Consider the following 18,393-nt stretch of genomic DNA (forward strand, 5'->3'; position numbering starts at 1 on the left):
CAATTAACTCAAAAACTACTGCACCAAAATAGAATGCTGGGAGAGTTTCTTGCGCCCGCTTCTTCTCTCTCAGAGCGCCATTTGTTTCCGAAGCGGTAGTAGTATCTAGTAGTTATTAGAAATGACATCAAAAAGAATTCTAAAGTAATCAATTTTGAGAAAATAAATGCCTTTTATGTATTTTTTTTATCGATTTTCATGATGTTTTCACCAATAGTTTCGAACTACAAGTCAGAAGATTGGGATAGCATGCGTTCCTTTTTTGCATCCTACCCTTGGGGCAAGGTTTGTTTCCCTTCGGATGATCCTAGTGCCTGCGCCATTGCAGTAGGCGATGTGATACTGCAGGGCATGGATATTTTTATACCAAGCTCTGTAGTACCGATCGGTGGCAGATCACAGCCCTGGTTCGATGCGTCAGTTAAAGCAGCATCTGACTGCAAAAAACAGACGTATCGAACTTGGGTTGCGGCGCTGGGCACAAAGGATCCGAACTGCAAAGATCTTAAGAGGAAATATAACCGTGCCTCCAGATTTTTTAAGCGGCAAATCGCCCGTGCGAAGTCTAAGCACGTCGTCAAAATCGGCGAGCAGCTTTCCAGTTACCCGACCGGAACACGCAAGTTCTGGTCGTTGTCGAAAGCTGCTCTTGGTAACTTCAACCAGCCGTCCATGCCACCGTTGCACATGAAGAATGACACCCTGGCCCATACGGCAAAAGAGAAAGCCGAGCTCCTGTGCGCTCTTTTCGCCTCCAACTCGACTCTTGGCGACAACGGAAAAACACCGCCGACCATCCCGCGGTGTCAGAGCTCTATGCCCGAAGTACAGTTCAGACAGAAAACTGTTAGGCGAGCTCTGTTTTCGTTGGACGTCAGGAAGTCGAGCGGGCCGGATGGCATTTCTCCAATCGTGCTTAGAACGTGTGCCCCTGAGTTGTCCGGTGCTAACGCGTTTATTCCGGCACTCTTATTCTAAAGGCGTAGTCCCTGACTCATGGAAGTCAGCCCTTGTCCATCCGATCCAAAAAAAAGAGACAGTTCGGATCCGGCGAACTACAGGGCTATTGCTATCACCTTCCTGCTCTCCAAAATCATGGAGAGCATAATTAGCCACCAGCTTTTAGTATACCTAGGGGTCACCAGTTGATCAACGACCGACAGTACGGCTTTCGCCATGGACGGTCGGCAGGTGATCTTCTGGTATACCTAACACATAGATGGGCGGCGGCTATTGAAAGCAAGGGGGAAGGCCTGGCAGTTAGCCTGGATATAGCGAAGGCATTTGATCATGTATGGCACAAGGTGCTCCTCTCAAAACTTCCATCGTTTGGGCTTCTCGAGAGCTTATGCAAGTGGGCAGTTCCTCGATTGTCCTCCTATTCCACAAAAAAACAGCATCTGTCGGGTCAGTTTTTATTATTAAACTAATATAAAGAGTGAAGAACTTAATCGTGTTATCATCGACCAGTCAACATCGACCAGTCAGTCACTCTTGCGACTCTTGGCTCAAGGCTCTTGCCTTGGATCAACTATAGCTTCCTCAGCAATATATCGCTATATATCTGACTACAGTTCTATTGAGTACAATGTAAACTGTTTTAAAAATATTTTAAAAATCACAATACATTATCCATTCTATTTATTATTTGCCAGAGGCCAACTTTTGCATGGCGGTAATTTTATAATTAATAATAATAATTAAAATAAATGTAATGATAAAGGTATATGAAATGTCAAGCTTACCGCTATACATCCTGAAATACTTGACAACAATATTATCGAAGTAGTCTTGTTTGACCCGATCAGCTTCAGCAGTCTTGTAGGCCAGGATCGCGAACGACAGGATGCCGGCGTGGCGGATATCGACAGAGAAGTCTAGACCCAACTTGCTTAAAGCCTCCAACTCTTCCAGTAGACTCTGGCTGTGGTTTGCCACGTTGAACGGTAGTTTCCTGATCAATGAAAGGAGCGCAGCATCTTCAACGTTCTTCTGTGAATCACATTTAATCTTATTTAGGTTTAAATAAAAAAGTTTATGGAGGGAAGCTATTAACGAGTGTATTTTGATATAGATATTTTGACTTACAACCATCATCTGGATGGGTGGCGGTCCTCCACAGTGCGCTTCAAGCAGCTTTCTTCTACGTACTACAAAGCTGTGGAATGAGCTTTTTTTTACGGTGTTTGCGGGACGATACTTCATGGGTACCTTCAAGAAAAGGCCTCTGGTGTTGTAAGAGAATGTGGGCGGCGGTGATCACTTAACACGCTCGTTTGTCCTCCTTTTTCCACAAAAAAAAGAAATCATTCTTCTCAGCCAGTTGTCAAGCAGGCAGTTGATTTTCACTATCGGACATTACGGCAAAATGCGATATTCCACTCGCATATCATGTTCATGTCTGGCATTCCACAAAAGCGCGATTCGCGAGAAGCTTTTTGGCTCGCACAGCCACCTTGTGTAATCCTTTGCTGGCTTCTGTATTCAAGCCTACAACATACTCCCTTAAACAGCCTCAATGTGTTCTTCTGTCTGCAGTAGGGTCGACCCTTGATTATCCATTCGTGCAGAATGTGCGGCGTGCAAAATAGTATATTACGCACCTAGGGAGAAAAGTAGGTCATTCTCACCCGAGGAATATTGACTGGATTGGCAATGTCCTACTTATCTCACGTGGTGCGTTTAGGATTTTTTTTCCAATTGGATGACAAACTCGCTTTTAGTCCCTGGTACGAGGGACAAAAGTCGTCTTACCGGAAGGGAATCAGCCACTTTTCTCGTACCAGGGACTCAAAGTGAGCTTTTCATCGAGGTAGGAATAAAATATTTTTTCGCACTCTGACTTTTCAATTTTCCTTTTTATGTACTTAGCCACAAAACTTATTTAATTCATTTAGGTCCAAAAATGCCAATTATGGCCACCGGTTTGGATAAGTTGATCTTTAATGAGAAGAAGGGACAAAAAACTCTTAACCACCAGCTTCACGTACCTTCTCTTCAACAACGATATATTTAATAAATCTAGCAGAGGCATCGCTTCTGGAATGGGGCAGAACCTCCAGGAATATGTTTCTCGCAGTTTCCAGATCGTAACTGGTGCCTAAAACAAGATCGTCGAACACCTTCTTCAGGGAGTCGTAGGAGAGCTGGGATACAGAGCTGAAATTAAAGAGAGATATTATTGTTATGTTTCGTTATTTGTTTACTGTGCACTAAAATATATTTAATCTTAATTTTAACATGGTAAAAAAGTTGCGTCTCAACAAGCAATACAAAATTTGTTGAGTCTAGGATCCCAGAGTTCTACCGTAAAGGCATAGAATATGACCTTCCAGTGAGATGGTACAAATGTACAGAAAACGAGGGTTAATACTTCGATTAAATATACTTTTTTTTTAATGAAATCAAGGACAAGATGAGTAGGACGTTCAGCTGATGGAAATTAATACGCCCTACCCATTACAATGCAGTGCCGCTCAGGATTATTGAAACGCCCAAAAATTCTGAGCGGCACTACAATTGCGCTCGTCACCTTGAGACATAAGACGTTAAGTCTCATTTGCCCAGTAATTTCACTAGCTACGGCGCCCTTCAGACCGAAACACAGAAATGTTTACGCATTACTGCTTCACTGCAGAAATAGGCGCCGTTGTGGTACCCATTAACTAGCCCGCTTCCTGTGCAAAGAAGCCTCCCACTGGTATACTTTATAATGACTGAATTTTTCAGTACAAAAGGCAATTAAACCATAATTTAAAAGTAAAATATATGTTTGTGTTGAACATCAAAAATAATGAGAAGCATTTAGGTACCCGACGTTTTAAATTCTACTTAGTGTGATAGATAATACAGAAATGAATACGAGTAGTTATATAACTTTTATTATTTTTATTTATTTAGTTATATTACTAATATTAATAGTTGTATTATCTGTTACTGCTAAATATTATTTTGTTTAAGACTAATTTATTTTATATAAAACATTGCTGTGCCCTTGCGTCTTCGTATCTTATTTAGATGGTCATAAGGGTGGTCCTTTTGTAATAATGTGACTTGCAATAAAATATTTTGATTTGATTTGAAAATCACGTTGAAAGAATCCGGTACAAACATACATATAGAGATACCTGATACAGGCGACGCTGGTAGAAGTCATAAGACGACTCGTGGAAGGTTGGCATTAAAATAAAAACAGTTTTCCAATTCAATACCTACTCCAACAAGTCCACGAAGTCAAGGCTGTGTATCAAAGACTCGTTCCTCACAATGTTGTCTGCGTCGATTCCTTTCATGACTATCTTCATGAGAACCTGAAATATAAGATTATTTTATGGAAGAAGAGAACTAACGAGCGTACCTGATGTTAAGTGATAGATGAGAAGGTGTACGCGCTCTTTTTAAAGGTACCCAAACTGTCAAACACCCCACAAAGGAGTTCATTCCACAACTTGATTGTATGTCGAAGAAAGTTCAAATTTTAATCTTTAACCTTAACCTTAAATTTTAGTCTTAAACCTTCCTTGAAAGATTGTATTTTTTGGATCATGATTTTTCCCGCTGAGTTTTTTCGGTCTGAGGCATAGATTTCCGGATGGGTGCAAGTTTTTGACGTTCAATAAATGATTTAAAATAAAAATATTTCAGTTTTATTGTGCAATATGCGGTGTCGGACACATAATTCTATCAAAAACGTCTCGTCGCAGTATTCGGAGGGTCAGACATTATGCAATTTAAATAATACTTTGTTGATTTATTGTATATTTGATCTTGTTTTAGAATTAAATATACAAATGATTTGTCTTCTTTAGTGTTAACTCCGCCAATAGACTGGCCAAAGTAGTTTAGTCTCGTGCCAGATTTTGGCGAGACAACACGTCCTGAGGATGCCTCGTGTAGAGGCGAAACACGTGTCGAATTGTTTTTAAAAAGAAATATTGGCGGAATTAACACTAAAGAAGACTTAAATCATTTGTATAATTATGGATTTCCGCAAAGTAACGCCTAATTCAATAAATTTTCTTAGAATTAAATGACAGCATGAAAATCCTAGTGACGAAACATTAAGGCCGAGTTGCACCAACTAACTTTGCAATAACAAACATGTAAAATATTGGTTACGCAAAAAATGAGTTGCACCAATTGAAAATTTTTAGATGATGTCATAACTTAAACTATTAACCGTAACCGTCCAATCTTCGCCGGTTTAAGCTATTGTTAATGTTAAATAGCTAAATAGTGACTTATCAAATATCAAAATAAATATATTATACTATATAGATATTGATTTGAAATTTCAATTTTCAACTTTAATTTTAGTCATGCCAGTGAACTCCATGGTGCAACACATTCCGCAGCTAATGTTAAAGTCAGCGTTACTGTTGTTCCTGTCGTCTCATCGGCGAGAGTGGGGACTTGCGTTCTGTGGCTCTTGGGCAGAGTCACCAATGTTCATCCTGGGTCTGACGGGCGCAGCAGAGTTGCCGACATTACGACGAGAAAGGGAGTCATAACACGGGCATACAACATGCTTTGCCCTTTGCCCGTGCCTTCATCGGAGACTTCTTGAAGCCTTACTACTTCAACCCGGGGAATATGTTCCTGTCGTCTCATCGGCGAGAGTGGGGGCTCGCACCGAGGCCGACGGCGGCACCAGTCGCCTTAAGAACTTGACCCGCACGCACATGCATTAACGATAGCATTATATTAACTTACATGTTATATATATTAATTACGTAATACAGCCCTTTTGTGAAACAAGGTATTTTAATTCAAGACCACCAGAAGCTACAACTGGAGCTTGATATTCAACAACTGTTAACGTTAAATTTGACTTAAACTTAACTATAACAGCTTTTATCATGCAACCCAGCCAATCACGCGCCCGGTAAGTGCACACGCCCAAACTTTAATATGTAACCAGATTTAAGATAAAGTTTTACCCCCTTATTCATAACAGTCTGCTAACTTAAAGCATTGCTAATTCTCACTCTGTCTTCTTTTATTGACCTAAGTCAGAATGAGAAAAAACACTCCGTAGCGGCTGTTTTAAGTTAGCGGACCATTATGAATAAGGGGGTGAGAATATAAGAAAATTTATTACCCCATAAGTTCTTTTCTTGAGATAATCTTGAGTGCGCTCCAGTATCCCATTGGTTGGGTTGTTGAAATCTGTTGGCTCGTATTCGATATTCTCTCGGGTTATGTACAGCTTCTTAACACTTTCCGCGGGCGAATCTTCATGTAAATACAAGGAAAGCCTGCAACAAGTTTTTATTATTGGCAAGCTATTAAATAATTTAAAGGGAGATAGATAGATACTTTAATGCGTACCATAGAGACTTAAAAATAAAACTTTATAAAAAAGATCTTATGCTAGTTACAGTCATAGGCTTGGCGGTCTTATCGCTTGTAGCGATCTCTTCCAGACAACCCAATACAGAATATAATTAGTTATTAAAACAGGTATCATGAAATTATCGTCTGTGAATACTCTTTTATTTAATTTAAGTATATTAATAATAACTATAATAATACATCGTCGTTACAACGTTGCATTAGATACTTACTCAGTGGAGACAGTGAGAATGTGATCGTGGACTCTGAATAGGAAATCCCCGTTTGTATAAAGACTGGTGAGGCCATGCTCATCCAGCTCGTAGATCCGAGCTGATGTGGAGATGGTCTCTGGCTGAAAATAAATTAAGAGGCGACGCTAGCAGCGTTATTCCATACAAACGTATTCCCCTTTTTTCTCCTGGATAATGCATCTAGAGAGGAGATTTTTTGTCAAAAAATCTAGATATGGTAAAGCTATGTTGGTACGTTTTAGTTTTTTTTCAATCAACTAACGACATAAGAAAATGTGACTCTTCAAACATTGTAGAAAATGCCATTTTTATACCGCCCTGTTCAGACGAATACGTAACAATTTTGAAAAATTTTTTAGAAAAATGGAAAACGTACCGACACAGACTCATTCTTCCCGAAAATAATGTACCAAAAATTTTTTTGGTTGTTTCAATATTCTAGAGGAAACGAAAAAAAAACGAAACCTCTATTTAGTCAAAATTTTGTAGGTAAAATCGGTCTGAGCTGCATTTGTTCCTATCGCACTCTTCGGGGAAGGCTGGAGGTGAGGGGCGTTTGTTGGCCAGTCCGGAGTATAACTTGTGAGTTATGCACATAAAATATGGTGCATCGCCCACGTACTATGGGTTTGCTTGTCGATTTAGTAGAATTTATTTAATGTTAATTTTCGTGAATGTGAGATGTATAGTATGTAGTGTGTGATGATTGATTATATTAATTTATATAGAATAAATTATACACGCAACCACAAGTATAAGGGCGCCTTTCCACTGACACGGAGCTGGGCGAAGCTAAACTTGAAATAGATCAATCACAGCTGCTTCCATCAGCGACATGGAGTAGAGTTTTTGAGTAGGTAGACTGTGATTGTTCAACTCATGAACCGATAATGTATATATTTATTTTGATATATAGGTACTGTAAATAATATACATAATATGTAAAAGGGGGCGCTTTATGAAATCGTTATTTCTACTCTGCCCCGTACTGGTATTTCTTGGAATACGACTGTCAATCAATTCGGGTAGTAGCATTCGTAAAAAATTTACGCAATAATACGCTTGCGCGTATCTAAAGCCTCCAATTAAAATTAAAATATTAAGGGGCGTACCTACTTAGTATTAAAAAATATTATTTTTTTTTTTTTAATTTTTTTATACGCTATAAAGCGATTCTAGCTCAGCTGTTTGCTGGTTTGAAAAACAGCGCTGGTTCTGATGGTAGAATTGTTAACCGAGAGAACCGGGTCGTTGGGATGTTAACCGGGGTTAAATTAAAATAGCTTTACTTAGGGCTATTAAGTATTTCAATTCTTTCAACACTTCAAACTGAGTTTAATAAAACCGTGAAATCGTGAAATCGGTTTGGTAGGTACCAGATTGCTGTGCGAGGATATGAAATAGTTAAACTGTCCGTGAACAGCATGACAGAAATAGAAATGGAAATATATTATTCTCAATAGGGAGTGACAATAAATAACATATTGCAACAACACTTGGTTAACGTCATAAAGCTAAATCAGTTCGTAATTGAGCTTTGACGCCAATAGACTTACTTGAAAAATGATGGCATTAGTCATCTAATGTGCTTTCCCAACTACACTAGTCAGCAACAAAATTATCGCAGTTTTATTAAAGTATTTTAATAAAAGGCAACCTTATTGCTGTGACATTTAGTTTGGACTAGAATATACGATATTATGTTGCTCTGCAGTACTTTGTTACCTACCGTACGGCTTTGCGGTGAGATCGCTTGTGCATGTGTGGCGAGGTTATTGGTCATCGTTTTTTGATTATTGGCCAAACGATAAAAATTTTGTCATATATTTGGACGTAGTTTCTGAAAAACGTTCCAAGCCACAAACATCACATTTAAAGGAATGTTTAAAGTCAAATTCAAATTCACATATTTTTATTTAAAATCACTTATTGAACGTCAAAAACTACCACCCATTCAAAAAAGACTGCCTCAGACCAGAGAAGAATAGGCACAAGAAACTCAGCAAGACACTCTAAAGTTTAATAAATGTTAATGTAATCCATTCATGTGGGTTGGGCTACTAAGTCATGATGTCATTTAAATAGTGACTGTAGGGCTGCCATTTTTTGTCAGTCCGTTAATATGAATCATGTGACCACTTTTGTGTTCTTAATTCAATTTCGACATGATTGTGGTTTGGAACATTTTTCTTTAATTATTTATTCTTTTTTACTACTAACACAGTTCGCAATTACACGATTGACAATTGACGAGCATAAACCATAAAGCGTGCCAACCATCGCTCTCTTTACCCTATCTTATAGAAGTAAATGACCCACCTTTCGACACCAGTACAAGCGCTGAAATTTAAGTGTTTAACTTCACATTCTTAAAAAAATACTATAAGTACCACAGCACGGCCGTAATCGTTGCTCCAGGGTACGGAGCTCCAGCTTCGCTCAGCCCCAGCAGACATCTGCATGGTGCTGTACTTCTTGATCCTGCTGCCGCTGCCACTGCTGGTGTACAGCATCCGGCAGCTCCCGTACAGGCACGGCTGAGATCATATTGCGATATTAAATATCTATATTGCTGGACGGAGAGCTTCTTTTTTAAGACAAGTCACAAGACGTGGAAGAAGTTCACTTGATGGTAATAAATAATACGCCCTGCTCACTATCACGCCGAGTAGATCAGAATTATTGACTTTCAGACATAATACATTAAGTCTCATTATCCCAGTAATGACACCAGCTACGGCACCCCTCAAACCGAAACACAATTAGTGCTTGAACTTTATTGTTGGCTACAGATAAAGGCGCCATTATCTATACTACGGCCATCGAGACGACATAAAGAATGTAAACAAACGGACCGTTACTGAGTTACATATTATACCTAATTTTTTTATTATTAATCCATTACTGTTACTTTTCTTGTTAATTTTTATTAAATCACAGCCTGGGAGTTCTAGGCAACCTTTGAAAAATATTAATTTACCACGCAAAAAGCGTCAAAATTATCTGGATCACATCATAAATAGAAAATTTAACTTTAATTTCAAACTTTAATCACGCGAGGTAAAACAGTCGAGTCGAAAGAGAGATCATGTCCAATCAATGTTAAGGTCATGTCGCAGTTTTGCGAATGTCGATATGTGTAAGGACAAGACTGAGTCAGCTATGCCATAATCGACTTTAGCTTGTGAGACATTAGGTCGAGTATGATATAACTTGCTGTTACGTAAACACTTGTTTACTGGTTTATTATTTACTACACTACATCATTCGGGAATAATCTTTCATAGTGGTATAAAGAAGACGCAAATGTCACCTTTTATTCTTTCCTAGTTGACTGACAATAAAGATTATGAGTCATTCAATGCTAGACGAGTCGCCAGCATTCAAAATTAAAAATACCTCATCGCTACTGTAGGAGCCAAGATCCTTCTTCAGTTGAAAGTTGATGGATATGGCCCTCTTCATGTTGAGCGACCAGGTCGTCTCGTTGCCGACGTAAATACCGTTGATGAAACCATTCTCCTGAAAACAATTATGGCGGGTGAAACTCAAATAAGCCAACTGCATTTTTATGGACTAACTGTAGGTATGCCTGATCTTAACGCAACATAGTTACTTTAGTACCACAAACCATTAAGAGATGACGCCACCAAAATTTCTGAAACGCGCTATGGTTTTTGGTTTGGTATCGAATCTGGAGGACGTAGCGACTAATACTAGCTAAATATTCCAGCGGTTACTCCATAAGCAGTGCAGCTTTCGACTCTTTCTCCCCAAGAGAAGGTCGTTTTCGATGAAGACTTAGCTCGGGTGATATTTAGTGGGTAGGCACTTAGATGTTTACGTGAGTCCCACATAACCAACGCAGAGTAAGGCTGCGTTGGTATGCATGAGCATTCAACACTTTCCTTCCGTCGTTCTCCCGGAGGGTATCTCTTTGTTTGGGCACAAAAATAAACTTATTTAATACTTTCCAAGTTATTGAAACTGTCTATATCAGCCTCCAAGTATTTGCATTTTGCACTTGAATACGAAAAACTTCTTATACTCGTTCAAGTTTTAACGATATAAATAGTCATCGGTACATATTCACTTTAAAATTGGTATTAATGGTATTTGTCTTTACATCACCGGACCCTGAGGAACCCATAACCCTTACAATATTTATTCGTATTGCGATGTTTAGTAAAATTGATAGTGGAAATCTCAGAATTGTATTTATTCAAACAAAACAAATCTTAAAACTATATTAACAATACTTGTGGAAGTGTACCAAGAATATTGGCAGCATTTCCACGTAAGTAGCTGGGCTGATCCGATGACCGAAATAGCTGCCAGCGCTTGGGATTCCAGTAGCCCTATTGAGACTCGTAGATAGTACGTGGAAGATCCTCCGTGCCTCTGTGCTCCACGGGCCAAGTGTATCGACACCAAACGACACAAAGATGTAAGACTCACTGAGACTGAGATATTCGTGACGTTTGCTCTCTTGATTGGTGATATCTCTCCAAATTTAATCCGAGCAGAGAAGACTCAATGTGCTATTACTAGTATTACAGCTTCTAGATAATAATTACCCGGTAGTCCACCTCCCAGGGCTGTTCCAGATACCTCGTTGATTCTCCTGACTCGTGTGGAATGTCCAAGTACCGATGACTGATGTGCAATGATGTCTGTAACAATCGCAACAAATAACACAGAAGTAAAAGTTTTTTTTATATACAATTTGTTATTTTAAAGTGATCTCACTTCTGGGATTTATTATACAAATTAGATTTGTAACCAATATTTATGAACGATGCGTGACTCGAACCCGCCACCGGGTTTTTCCCGAGCGCTCTTCCAACTGAGCCAACCGTTCAAGTGACGTATGGTTCGTATATCTTGGTATGTCTTATTCAACTCTCAGGGTCTGGATCCATCTACAGGATCACCTTTACAGTTGATCCTCAGAGGGAGAAATCCTCAGCTCATTTTTAAGTGTTACTCACATCCTCCCTCACTGTACCAAAATTTATGAACACTTAGGTGATAAATTTGTATGACTTTCTAATTTAGATTTCTGTGATGTCCACCATCTTAAAGCGGGTTCGTAATTATTCCTGTGATTAATTTGGTATAGCAAAACAATATTGTCTTTTTTAAGGCTTTTGATTGCGTGGTTTTTACTTCCCTTTTACTTTAGCTTAAGTTTAAGTCTTTGCAACAATTCTTTAAAATTAATGACTTTTTACTTAAAGATTCGTAAACAGTTTTGTGGTATACAACAATGAAAAGGCTCCGATGCAGAGATAGGCGTGCTTCAGGGTTCGATTCTTGGCCCGTTTCTCTTTTTAGTCTATATTAACGATCCTCCATTTATATTTATATATATACATATATCTATCTAAACCATAATGCATATGATTTCAACCCAATGTGAAACAGAATTTATTGAAGTGTTACGAGGGCTGCACTAAAAGTATCGTGAATGGAATATTTCCACTGTTCCTGTCATATTAAAATCTTTTTAATTGAAAACTCCTTGGTTTTAAAAATCGAATACCATTTATTTATTTAAAAAAAGATTCTCGGTCTTGTCACAAGGTTTTTTCAAACTTGTTTAGTCGTTGAGAAAATGGGATTGACTCGAGAAAATTAGAAATAGAGCGTAGATTTATTATGACTTTCGAAGTGGTTTAACATAAAAACAGTGTGTTGACCGGATGATTTCTGCATTTGGCGATGAAGCCCCATCCAAAACCACAATTTATCGCTGGTTTGCTGAATTTCAACGTGGACGTGTCAAGCTCAGTGATGATCTCCGTCAAGGTCGTCCAAAACCTGCAGTCACCAAAGAAAACGTTGATGCTGTGCGTAAGCTGATTGAGGAAGATGTCGATACATGTGACATACCGCGAAATTCAGGCAACTTAAGACATTGGCATGAGTCAAATACAAATAATCTTGCATGAACAATTAGGTGTAAAAAAGTTGTGTTCCCGATGGATACCGCATTTGCTCTGTGAAGAGCAAAAAGCAGCTCGCGTTACTTGGTGCGTCAGAACTCTCGAAAGATTCCACGCAGGATCCTCAAATTCTGTATACAACATCGTATCAGGTCGTCACCTGATCCTGGATATACGCGTACGAACCCGAAACAAAAAACCAGTCACGAGTTTGGGTGTTCGAAAATGAGTTAAAGCCAACAAAAATTGTTCGTTCACGGAGTGTTACAAAAAAAATGGTGGCCACGTTTGTCTCCAAAACCGGCCATGTTGCGACTATTCCTCTTGAGGGACAAAGAACGATTAATGCAGAATGGTGTGCTAGCATTTGTTTGCCACAGGTTGTTTCTGAACTCCGTAAAGAGAACTGCAACCGCCGCATCATCCTCCATCACGACAATGCGAGTTCTCACACCGCGCACAGAACAAAAGGGTTTTTAGAGCAAGAAAACATAGAATTATTAGACCATCCGCCGTACAGCCCCGACCTAAGCCCTAATGATTTGTATACTTTCCCTAAAATAAAGAATAAATTGCGTGGTCAGAGATTTTCATCACCTGAAGAAGCTGTGGACGCCTACAAAACGGCCATTTTGTAGACCCCAACTTCCGAATGGAATGGTTGCTTCAGTGAATGGTTCCATCGTATGGAAAAATGTGTCAAATTTCGCGGAGAATACTTTGAAAAGCAATAAATGCATTTTTAAATAGTAATCACCTCCTTGATTCCCGAAATTTTCAGTGCCGCCCACATTCTCTTGCAACATCAGAGAAACCACAACAGCGGGAAAGGTACGGGCTAGATTCCAAAACTCTGGAATATGTAGATTGTCGGTTTTTCTTGGCTGTGGTAAGGTATTCATAGCAAATACATTGATTTCTGCAGCTTTTGCCGTTAAAAATCAGACAGTTGACTGATGTGAACACAGCTCGTTTGGTTTATAGCATTATCTCAAATGTTTTGTTATTGTGGGGAAATGATGCGGTGCCTATAGTAAATACATCTATTTCTATAGGCAGCAGTGGTCGCTAACCATACTTTACCTTCCTTTGTCATTCCTTACCTTCAGATCGTCCAATTTAAACCTGACTCTGGTATAGTTGTCATAAACAACCACCATCAGTCTGCCGCTCAGGGTCCAGTAGGTATCGGAGCCCAGGATCCCAGTGGACACGTTGGTTTTCAGCTCGTAGGTATACTGCTTCATTTCCGGGAAGATGGATTGAAGACCTGATGCTGACGTTAGGGTTATACCTGGAAAGTATATTTTGAAATACTAAGGAGCTAATGTAAGTAATGTGATGTAATTTTGGAAAAACAAAATTCTAATCTGAATTTTCTACTCCTTTACCAACACGCAACAAAAGGGAAAGGCTTTCACAATATGTTGTTGATATCTATATACTATAGGATAAATTGCCGACTTTTGTTTGTCCAAACAGATTAATCTAGATGTATCAAAGGTCAAAGTAAATAAATACCGAGTTAGTGAATGCGAGATATTGAAGAACACTGTTCTATCATATTTATATTTTATAATGAATTCAATATCAAATAAATACATGTTGGAATTGGGGTGATCCTTATTTCAATTCCAAAAATTCTGAGTGGGTGTCCTTTTCATGACATCCTTTTTTTAATTTGTTAATTTTACTATATAAATAATGTTTTGTGTTGTCATGAATAAATGCATAATTAACTTTACTTTACACATAAATTCAGCGTATTTTAAAAATATATGCCACCGAATCCCAACTTCGAAGGACACGCCACAAATTAGGATATCAACCCCACAATCTGGATGTCTAACGTTACACCACAGTACGGTTTTCCAGGAACATTCTTCCACGGACGAACAAGCTGTGAAATGAGCTTCCTTGTGCGGTGTTTTCAAACGATAAGACATGGGTACCATCAAAAAAGTGCGTCTTTTCATATTTTTAAAAGGCCGGCTTCTGTGATTCCTCTGGTGTTGGAAGTAGATGTGGGCGGCGGTGATCATTTAGCATCAGGTGACGCGTACGCTCGTTTATTCTCCGCTTCCATAAAAGAAATAATCAGCATTCAAATGCGTTATGGCTATCAACGCTTAGCTTAGACTTAATGAGTTGGCAGCTGGTCACAACTCGTATTATAAAAATTAACAGTCAAGGTGAAACGTCTTCTACGGCACAAATTGAACCGCAAACAGCTATTGAAGTCAGTCTCGACAGCTCGTAATTTCTTTTTTAGTTTTATTTATCTAGAGCATTGGTAACAAGACCATCAGCTCAAACCAAAACACAATAAAAGATGATATTTAAATCATTTTTCAATATACCTACACGATTACAAGAAAAACCCTCGTTAGGCTTATGGGCAAAAAAAAATCTTTGTCTAAAAATATCTAAAAAGCTGTCACATAACAGACTTTGTTAATAAACTGTACTTAACTGGCCAATGTTGATTTCGGTCAAAATATTCAAGATACCAAAAAAAAACCGCAAACTTGTTATAAATTGAATTTCATTGAACTTTTCTACTCGCATATATTTGTACGAAATAAAGGACACACTTTCGTATATTTTCGCATTACTTTACTGCATTCGCAATACTGCAGTGGCCAGCAAAAGAGGCATTGATGGACGAACGTAAACGTGAACGTAAAATATCAATTTATTCTACAAGTTAATTTTAAAAATCAATGACAAACAACATTACATTCTTCCACGTTAGTGTTCTTTTTTTTCTATAAATATTTGCAAGCAAAGCTCCAAAATTTAAATAAAGTTACCTCCTTGGTTGCCATGATTCGGAGTAAACGATCGTTCCATTTTTAAATTACACTACAGATATAATAATAATGAACTTTATTGGCAACATAATTACACTGCTAAAATAGGTCATAGTTTATAATATAATAACTTAAACAAACAAGTAATTTTAACATAAAATATTAGATTAAAATTATAAGTTAACAAAATTATAAACTTAAACTATAAAAACCACTAAAAAATAATTAAAATAGACCTAGTAAAATTAAAATAAATAAAACAATTAGATTGAGGATATGAATTTGCTATGTAATTAATTTAGCGGTTAGCCGCCAGACCACGACAAATATGGATTTTCATACAACTTTTGACGGCCGCTACTCGTATATATTTGGTCAGTACAGCCTTTCCGATTTATCTCGAAGAAGGTTGAAGAACAATATAATGCCCTCCAAGTATGTTTGAGAAAAATATATTTCCTTATAATTTGCGCTACGATGGTCACTTGGCAGAAATAGTCCTCAGAGTATCCGGACTATGTAGATTTGCCAAGTGGCCTATGAAGGCCCTAAAAACATCCTTCTGGAGTGTGAGGCCATCGCCACAGTGAGAGCGGGAAGCTCAAAATTCTCAAAATCCAGGCATAGGACCTACCCCACTTGTGCCCCTAGAGGATACTACTTAAAGGTCTGGAGGATGTTTTTATTGATACAATTAAGACTTAGATTATTTGAAGAAAATAACTTCTCTAAACGTTGCCCAACTACCTCATCACAACGAGCAGTCATCGGTAGGGCGTGCGTCCGAGCACATGTAGTTGGCACAATAGACCTACACATTTAAGAGCTACTTTCCCCAATAATAATTATAATATAATAACAACTTACGCTACATGATAGAAATACTGCTTACCCGAGAGAAGAAGAAGACACATATGCATCCTAATCTGTAAGACACAATGGTATATTTAATATTAATGTTGTCACAGTGTGTATTGATGAGCAGTTTGACATGACGCCTGCCGCTGGGTTCCTTTATACCTTCTTCTTTTCACAGGATGCTAGGCTAGGTGGGCCACAGTGGCGCCATTTTCTGCAGACAAGCAGTCCTTTGCAAGCATTTTTGATTTAGTTTTTAGGGCGCTGAAACTTGTGAAATTTCTGGCCTAACGAGGCTACATTGTGTCTCAAAGTAGGTGTCTCAAGAATTCTGAGCGGTACTGCATTGTGATGGACAGGACGTATGAGTACCATCAATTGAACGTCTTTCTGGTCTCGTGTCTTTTTCCATAATGAAAAAAAGATCAACTGGATGCGATACTAAAATGTTGGTGTTGGAAGTGCCTTGAAAACTGTAAAATGGAGGAACGCGACACACTCTAATGATTAGATAAATTTATGTCGTATACCGTAATCATTTAGTAGCGGTATCAAGTCAAACAGCTCTTCAAAACACGTCTGCGTATCGCCAAGTTATGGAGACATTAACAGAGTTTAGGCACCCCGATCATTCTTTAACTTATCATCACTTATTTCACTGCTTTTATGTACACTGTTATATGTTAGTCTAATACCAAAATAAAGTATATTAACACTTACATATTTTAATGTAAAATTTCGCAAATCGTCAACTCGTCTTGGGTATCAATTTTACAATGATGAGTCTCATTACACATAACGCATAGGGTTGTCAATCATCAATAATAATTAATACTCATAATTTTTGTTTCATTAAAAAATATTGCTAATTGCCATACTTTCATGGCTTCTGTAGACATGAGAGAATTGTTTAGGATACAAATGAAAGGCATAGCCATGCATTGCTTTTATTAGACGAATATTTTCACATAATAGTTTGACATAAATATTTATTGATAATGTTAAATTATAATAACGCTACACTTATGTTAGTTATTTTTGTTAATCTATTTTGCATTTCATATCTTTTCATGCTAATAAAATCTTTAATGTTGACTTTATCGTCGCCCATGAGTAACTAGTTTTGTAAGTCCTAGCCAAAATAGGAGAAGAAATTTACTGGAGGATCAATCGGAAAGAGGGAAGTTCGTTCTTATATTCTTAAAGCTGATATCTCGCGACTTCGTCCGCGTACATACAGAACTGAGCACGTAGTAGCGATATTTCAATTATTATTATTTTAAATAAAGGAACACTTATAACACTTTTTTAAATAATTATGTGGTGTGCAAAGTCGTAGTACATTATTTTATTCTATTATCAGTCTATATCAATACCTTTAACAGCGCTCGCGATGTAAGATCTGCATGTGTTGCGGTCATCCACAGTGCGGTATTCAAGGAGCTTTCTTCCACATACTACAAGGCTGTGGAATGAGCTACCCTATGCGGTGTTTCCGGGACGATACGACATGGGTACCTTCAAAGCGCATATACCTTCCTTAAAGGCCAGAAACGCTCCTGTGAATCCTCTGGTGTTGCAAGAGAATGTGGGCGGCGGTGATCACTACGCTCGTTTCTCCTCCTTTTTTTTTAAAAAAAAGAACATTTATGGTAATTTTTGTACACCTTGGGTTACATTATTGGAGTTTTAGTAAGGATCCCTAATTTTATGAAAATATAATATAGCCTATGTCACCAGGGGATAGTGTATCGTCCCAAGAGTGAAATATATTTTAAAATTGGTTCAGAAGTTTCGGAGCCTTTTCAATAAAAACAAACAAATCTTTCCTTTATCATATTAGTATAGATTATAAGGGAAAACTAACATGGATAAGAGAAAATAAGAGGATACTTAAGTGGTCATTTTGTGTTACAAACGTTCTCAACTGTTTTGTGCTGGTGTTTGATCAATGTATTTTTCAAAGAAGATCAACATTACTATTATCTATATTTTGATATTTTCATTTTTTATTACAATGTTGTAATACATTATATTGATCTATCTCTTAGGGTTCAGCCAGCGTTTGTTTACAAACTTACTTTAGTAAGCGCCAAAAAATGTGTTCATTTACGATATCACATTAGAAACCTTTTTTTTTTTATGGAATAGGAGGACAAACGAGCGTACGGGTCACCTGGTGTTAAG

At 38.0% G+C, this 18,393-nt stretch overlaps 1 protein-coding gene across 1 annotated transcript in view; it reads right to left on the reverse strand.

Annotated features, from left to right (window-relative positions):
- LOC126973221 (uncharacterized) overlaps positions 1-16,971 on the reverse strand; it is a 64,414-nt gene extending 47,443 nt beyond the window's left edge. The window contains exons 1-11 of the mRNA XM_050820410.1: positions 16,927-16,971; positions 16,241-16,274; positions 13,639-13,829; positions 11,165-11,260; positions 9,987-10,109; positions 8,978-9,124; positions 6,567-6,688; positions 6,101-6,257; positions 4,216-4,310; positions 2,991-3,159; positions 1,746-1,992 (exon numbers count right to left, since the gene is read on the reverse strand). Coding sequence (XP_050676367.1) covers positions 1,746-1,992; positions 2,991-3,159; positions 4,216-4,310; positions 6,101-6,257; positions 6,567-6,688; positions 8,978-9,124; positions 9,987-10,109; positions 11,165-11,260; positions 13,639-13,829; positions 16,241-16,268 — 1,375 coding nt within the window. The 5' untranslated portion in view covers positions 16,269-16,274; positions 16,927-16,971. The remainder of the gene's footprint in view (positions 1-1,745; positions 1,993-2,990; positions 3,160-4,215; positions 4,311-6,100; positions 6,258-6,566; positions 6,689-8,977; positions 9,125-9,986; positions 10,110-11,164; positions 11,261-13,638; positions 13,830-16,240; positions 16,275-16,926) is intronic.
- Between the last annotated feature and the right edge of the window lie 1,422 nt (positions 16,972-18,393).

Source organism: Leptidea sinapis, chromosome 29 (assembly GCF_905404315.1).
Source record: "Leptidea sinapis chromosome 29, ilLepSina1.1, whole genome shotgun sequence".
In the NCBI taxonomy this organism is placed as follows: domain Eukaryota; kingdom Metazoa; phylum Arthropoda; class Insecta; order Lepidoptera; family Pieridae; genus Leptidea; species Leptidea sinapis.